The 6,739-nt window shown below is 42.3% G+C and overlaps 1 protein-coding gene across 1 annotated transcript; it reads left to right on the top strand.

Annotated features, from left to right (window-relative positions):
* The first annotated feature begins 679 nt into the window (after nt 1-679).
* NEUROD1 (neuronal differentiation 1) lies at nt 680-4,684 on the top strand. The gene is made up of 2 exons (XM_090268204.1): nt 680-746; nt 2,329-4,684. Exon 2 carries the CDS (start codon nt 2,340-2,342, stop codon nt 3,408-3,410), a length of 1,071 nt encoding a protein of 356 aa, XP_090124330.1. The 5' UTR covers nt 680-746; nt 2,329-2,339; the 3' UTR covers nt 3,411-4,684.
* The last annotated feature ends 2,055 nt before the right edge of the window (nt 4,685-6,739 follow it).

Genomic DNA, 6,739 nt, shown 5'->3' with positions numbered 1-6,739 from the left:
GGGCAGGGAGTGTTGGTGACCGGAAGGGCAGTGCCTGGGCGAGCATCGAGGGGAGTCAGGACGCTTCATTTCGTGCCTCAGTCTCCGCGTTTCTGCCTCTTTCACCTCTGCCCTACTTCCCGCCCCGACGCGGGCTTCTCACTCTGACCTAAACCCAGTCAGTTGGCTTTCCCGCTTCCTTTCCCCATACCCTTCTCCCTCCCCACTTCCCCGGCGGCTCCTCTCCCTTCTGCTGCCTGAAAGGGTTAATCTCTCCTGCGGGTAAAAACAGGTCCTCGGAGTCTCTAACTGGCGACAGATGGGCCACTTTCTTCTGGCCACAAAGGGGCCGGAATGGAGCGCTCCGCAGCATACAAATGGACAGGTCACGTGGTTCCCGGCTCTTGGCCGGACTGGAAGGACCATATGGCGCATGCCGGGGAGGCTGGAGAAGGGGAGGGGTAGGGGTTTGGGGAGAAGGGAGCAAGAGTACCAGGAGGCTGGGAGAGAAGCAGAGCTGAAGGGCGGGGTAGAAGGGGGAGGCGGAAGGGAGCGCCCAGCCTGGACGCGTGCGCAGGCGCCGGGCGCGGGACCTGCTGGGGGCTCTGCTCCGAGCCCCGCCCGCTCTCTGCATCGCCACCCCGGCTATATAACCTGAGCGCCCGCGCCGACAGGACACGAGGAATTCGTTCCGCGCAGAAGGCACGACGTCCGGAAGCCCCAAGGTTATGAGACCATCACTGCTCAAGACCTACTAACAGCTACAGGTAATTACAATCCTTTCATTTTTGCTTGGAAATAAAACCAGTATACGAAGACCCGATGTCCCTAGATATTCTGTATGTGTACATTTCTGAACATGTGTATGTGTGTTGAGACAGGCATTCCTCCCCATAATTGCAGGCACATTTTGGCTCGAGTCACTCAAATACCCACTGCAGGTTCTTTAATTTTTTTGTAATTGTTTTAATTTGGGGGTGTGTGTGAAGAATAGGAGCATCTTTGGATTTTTCGTAATGCACAGCAACTCTGATTATTTGCTAGAGATTGCAAAGTCCTGAAAGCAACGAACTACTTACTTCACTTTCTTACTTCTTCCAGTAAGAAAAAAAATTAAAAAGCGCTTGTTATTACCAAGATTTATTTTGTGTGCATGCATGCATTTTATGCACACTGGAAGTGCCAACTTAATTTTTTTTTCAGTGAATAAAAGGAACATCGGTTCCTGGGAAATAAATCGAGTTGAGAGAAAGTTTAGTTGAGAGGAGGGGAAATGCGGAAAAAGGGAGAGGAACCCACTCCTGCTACCTGTTACCACTCTAGAGGCGTCCAAGTCCCCAGCAGCCACTACAAGGAGCCAGAAATTCAGTTGTCTCCCTAAATGCTTTTTATTTCCTTTATTAAAAGCGGCAACTTCGCCATTGCCAATCGCTGACCATTGTAATTACTCAATCTTTTAAAGGGAGGTTTGAGGCGAACTTTGAAAAGCCCCAATAAAGAGCAGGCAGCCTTTTCAATGGGCTGTTTATTAGAGAGGAGCCTTCTGCACCTGATCCCCGGCGCGGGGAAGAGCGCTCTGCGCCTTGCCCCTAGTCCTAGCTGGGTAGTGAGAGCTATTGTACATGGTAGATTTTCCACAGAGGGCCAGGGGTGGGAGGCAAGACAAGAAAGGCAAATGTGGAACGGAAGATCCCTGCCCACTTCTGTTACCAAATGTTTTTGTCAATGGTGAAATAATTTGGTTGAAAGTACTTTTTCTCCACCATGCATTTGCTGTTCAATCTCTGGTTAGTATAATCTTCTTACAAATCACTGCTGATGTTGCAGTGGCTCTTCAACTTTAATCACTAAGTACTGAGAAACCAGGACAGAGATGGGAACAGAATTACGATTTTCAAACCCATTTGGTGTGTGTGTGTGTGTGTGTGTGTGTGTGTGTGTGTGTGTGTGTGTTGTGTGTAGTTGTGACTTTGAACTCATGCAGATAAGCATGAAGTCACCGAAATGTACACTTATTTTCACACATGTTATCCTGCCGAGTAATCCCCATAAACAGACTTAAGTTAGCTGCTAGGAAACATACACACATGAGCGTACATTTACTCGTACTCACTCTCTCCCCTCACCTCCAGCTCCATCTCGTCTCCTACGCACCAGCGGGGCACTCACATGCCATTCACTGCATTTAACTTTTCCTTAGGAGCATCCATTTTGTAATGAGCTGGTACTTCTTTTCACATGCATTTTTAGAGGGTTGGGAAGTGGGAGCTGAAAATGTATGAAGTTTTTAAATGTAGCGTCCCCCCCTCTCCTTTCTTTCTGTTTTCCTCTCTCCGCTATTGAATATAGGAAACCGAAACATGACCAAATCATACAGCGAGAGCGGGCTGATGGGCGAGCCTCAGCCCCAGGGTCCTCCAAGCTGGACAGACGAGTGTCTCAGTTCTCAGGACGAGGAACATGAAACAGACAAGAAGGAGGACGACCTAGAAACTATGAATGCGGAAGAGGACTCCTTGAGGAACGGGGGAGAGGAGGAGGACGAAGACGAGGACCTGGAAGAGGAGGAAGAAGAGGAAGAGGAGGACGATGATCAAAAGCCCAAGAGACGCGGCCCCAAAAAGAAGAAGATGACCAAGGCGCGCCTGGAGCGTTTTAAGCTGAGGCGCATGAAGGCCAACGCCCGGGAGCGGAACCGCATGCATGGTCTGAACGCGGCGCTGGACAACCTGCGCAAGGTGGTGCCCTGCTACTCCAAGACCCAGAAGCTGTCCAAAATCGAGACGCTGCGCTTGGCCAAGAACTATATCTGGGCGCTGTCGGAGATCCTGCGTTCCGGTAAAAGCCCCGATCTCGTCTCCTTCGTACAGACGCTCTGCAAGGGCTTATCCCAGCCCACCACCAACCTGGTTGCGGGCTGTCTGCAGCTCAATCCTCGGACTTTTCTGCCTGAGCAGAACCAGGAAATACCCCCGCACCTGCCAACGGCCAGCGCTTCCTTCTCTGTGCACCCCTACTCTTATCAGTCCCCGGGGTTGCCCAGTCCGCCGTACGGAACCATGGACAGCTCCCATGTCTTCCACGTCAAGCCGCCGCCGCACGCTTACAGCGCTGCGCTAGAGCCCTTCTTTGAAAGCCCTCTTACTGATTGCACCAGCCCTTCCTTTGATGGACCACTCAGTCCGCCGCTCAGCATCAATGGCAACTTCTCTTTCAAACACGAACCGTCCACCGAGTTTGAGAAAAATTATGCATTTACCATGCACTATCCTGCAGCGACCCTGGCAGGGGCCCAAAGCCACGGATCAATCTTCTCGGGCGCCGCTGCCCCTCGCTGTGAGATCCCTATAGACAATATCATGTCTTTCGATAGCCATTCACATCATGAGCGAGTCATGAGTGCCCAGCTCAATGCCATCTTTCACGATTAGAGGCACTTCAATTTCACCATCCCCGGAAAACGAATCCACTGTGCTTACAGTGACTGTCGTGTTTACAAAAGGCAGCCCTTTGGGTACTACTGCTGCAAAGTGCAAATACTCCAAGCTTCAAGTGATATATGTATTTATTGTCGTTACTGCCTTTGGAAGAAACAGGGGATCAAAGTTCCTGTTAACCTTATGTATTGTTTTCTATAGCTCTTCTATTTTAAAAAAAGAAAGTAGTACAGTAAAATTTTTAAAAAGCACCACGAATCTGGTGTAGCTGTATTCAGATCATATTAATTATCTGATCGGGATAACAAAATCACAAGCAATAATTAGGATCTATGCAATTTTTAAACTAGTAATGGGCCAATTAAAATATATATAAATATATATTTTTCAACCAGCATTTTACTACTTGTTACCTTTCCCATGCTGAATTATTTTGTTGTGATTTTGTACAGAATTTTTAATGACTTTTTATAATGTGGATTTCCTATTTTAAAACCATGCAGCTTCATCAATTTTTATACATATCAGAAAAGTAGAATTATATCTAATTTATACAAAATAATTTAACTAATTTAAACCAGCAGAAAAGTGCTTAGAAAGTTATTGTGTTGCCTTAGCACTTCCTTCCTCTCTAATTGTTAAAAAAAATTGCACAATTTGAGCAATTCATTTCACTTTAAAGTCTTTCCCTCTCTTTAAAATAAAAACCAGATCCATAACTTGCAAGAGGATGAGAAAAAAAGAAATGTATTTCCTATCGAAACATATCAATTCATTACTTGCACAAGCTTGTATATACATATTATAAACAAATGCCAACATACCCTTCTTTAAATCAAAAGCTGCTTGACTATCACATACAATTTGCACTGTTTCTTTTTAGTCTTTTACTCCTTTGCATTCCATGATTTTACAGAGAATCTGAAGCTATTGGTGTTTCCAGAAAATATAAATGCATGATTTTATATATAGTTACACAAATGGTGGTTTGTCATATATTCATGTAATGAATCTGAGCCTAAATCGAATCAGGTTGTTAATGTTGGGATTTATACCTATTGTAGTCAATTAGTACAGTAGCTTAAATAAATTCAAACCATTTAACTCATAATTAGAGCAATAGCTATTGCATGTAAAATGCAGTCCAGAATAAGTGCTGTTTGAGATGTGATACTGGTACCACTGGAATTGATTTGTACTGTAATCTTGTTTGTAATCCTGTATATTATGGTGTAATGCACAATTTAGAAAACACTCATTCAATTGCAATAAAGATAGTGTTAAAAATCTGAGCAATTGTTGCATTTCTTCTTAAAGTTATTTTTTTTAGTATAAATAATTTCTAAGTGGTATAGTTGCTTTATTTGCTCTTAAGAAAATACTAAACAGTATTTGTAGAATGAAAGAAAGAGAAAAGTTTACATACTTTAGCATTCTCTCTAAGTGTGTTTATCTTGCTTAAGGAGTCATCAGTTCTTCATAGATAACGAAAGGACCTGATATATCATTGCTTGAACTATGAAGCTGGGGGGGGGGGGGGAGGTTGTGGAGACACAAACAGTAGTTTTTGTTTTTCTTTACTTTAAGTGTCTTCACATTTAGCTTTTGGGTTTCATTCTTTTAGATTATTGTTATATGTTTTCTTCAATTTTTAAAGGGGGGTTTAATTCATTATTAACAAACAAGACACAGACAAGTACCCTAACTTAGTTTGCCTGCATATTAAAAATATACTTTAAAAACTATCATTTCCTTGGTGCTTTGTTATCTGTACATTTTCCCTAGCTTAAATGTTCCCTAATGCAAACCAGTACTATCCCCAAAAGAAAATTATAGACTTTTAGAAAATGCCGGAGAGAAATTATTTAATTAATTTAAAGACCCTAAGAAGTGGCATTTTATAATTGTTCTGTAATCATCCTGTGATGATTTAAATAATTATTTTGAGAAAAAAGGCCATTACATGTCCTCAATAACATACTATTTGTACCATAATATATTGTTGGCAGGTATAATTGTTTCCCTACCCCCTTTGGTACACTATTCTGCTGTTTCATAAACAAAATTCACAGGAAAACCTTGAGATGATTCTGTCCATTGTTAAGTACACTAAAAAAAGTTTGGTATTTCTCTTACTTTGGATGCATTGACTGACAGGAGAGATTCCGGGGGAATAACACCTTGGAACCAGTTCTCTGGTTGTATGGTGGTGCTCTGATTACTGTCATTAGTAACTCCATTGTTCTTCCTCTGATTCGGATGCCACATTGGATGGTTACGTTCCCTTCCCAAGTTTGTTCCTTTAATCTCCTTCTCATTGGTGATTTAGGGGTTCCAGAAAGTTGACCTCACTTAGTGAGATGCTCCAGAAAAATGTGAGTAATTTAATGGATGGGAACAATTAACCATACTAATAACATTGCCAATGGGGATACATCAAGCTATGATGGCAGCAGCAAGGACTATTCCAACATTAAGAAAATGTTTGAGTGCAATTTAAAATATATTATTTTAGTAGGTTTTCCATCAGCCTTCATCACATGACAGAAATTCTTTTAAGTTAGTCCCAAACTTTATCCAAAATGCAATAATCTCATTCCAAGTGAATCAGAGTTGTTGTTTCGAAATCAAGCTGTTGCTTCCTGTATCCAAGATTGCTCTCACTGTTCTTACTTGAAGAGATATAATACTGATATGATATCTGAACACTGCCATCCTCCCAGCCTAGGAGATGTAAAGTGAACATTCAGATCTGATGTGATCTATACAGCAGCTCAATTTTACCTGTAATTAAAATTAGACATCTTCATGCACACTAAAAACTATTGCTGTGGTGAACAGAAGAAATAAAAGAATAACATTATGAGAGTTAAAAAAAATACAGCTTTTAAAACAAAAAGCTGGGGAGCCTATACCAAAGGGTTTTGTGTGTGTGTGTGTGTGTGTGTGTGTGTATGTGCGGTAGAAATGAAGACTGTAAGGTAGGTTTGATTATTTTTTTTCCATTTTGCTTGTATAACTTCTTTCTAAAACATAAGGATTCTTTCAGTCAGTCAAGGAGTAACTCACATGCCACCATCTTTTATTCAAAGGCAGGCACAGATGTTCCTTCTGCAGGGGAGGTTTTAATTTATGAAAATGATATTGTTTATGCATGAATGAACTGAATGCACTCTGCATAACACACAGCACTTCCATCTGATCAGAGAAATACCACAGAACCAGTGCCAATGTCAGAAACATATTCTACAAATTTACTCACTTAAATGTTTAATGAATATTTGGAAGGCATTTTCAAACCACAAGAAACCTCTTCGATAATC

Source organism: Furipterus horrens, unplaced genomic scaffold (genome assembly GCF_987537825.1).
Source record: "Furipterus horrens unplaced genomic scaffold, mFurHor1.1.pri manual_scaffold_1, whole genome shotgun sequence".
Classification (NCBI taxonomy): domain Eukaryota; kingdom Metazoa; phylum Chordata; class Mammalia; order Chiroptera; family Furipteridae; genus Furipterus; species Furipterus horrens.
The sequence above is the reverse complement of the archived record's forward strand: the minus strand, read 5'-3'. Positions and strand labels throughout refer to the sequence as shown.

Bases quoted from the DNA above. Each gene is read 5' to 3' on its own strand.
- NEUROD1 (XM_090268204.1), top strand. From the start codon at position 2,340: ATGACCAAATCATACAGCGAGAGCGGGCTGATGGGCGAGCCTCAGCCC.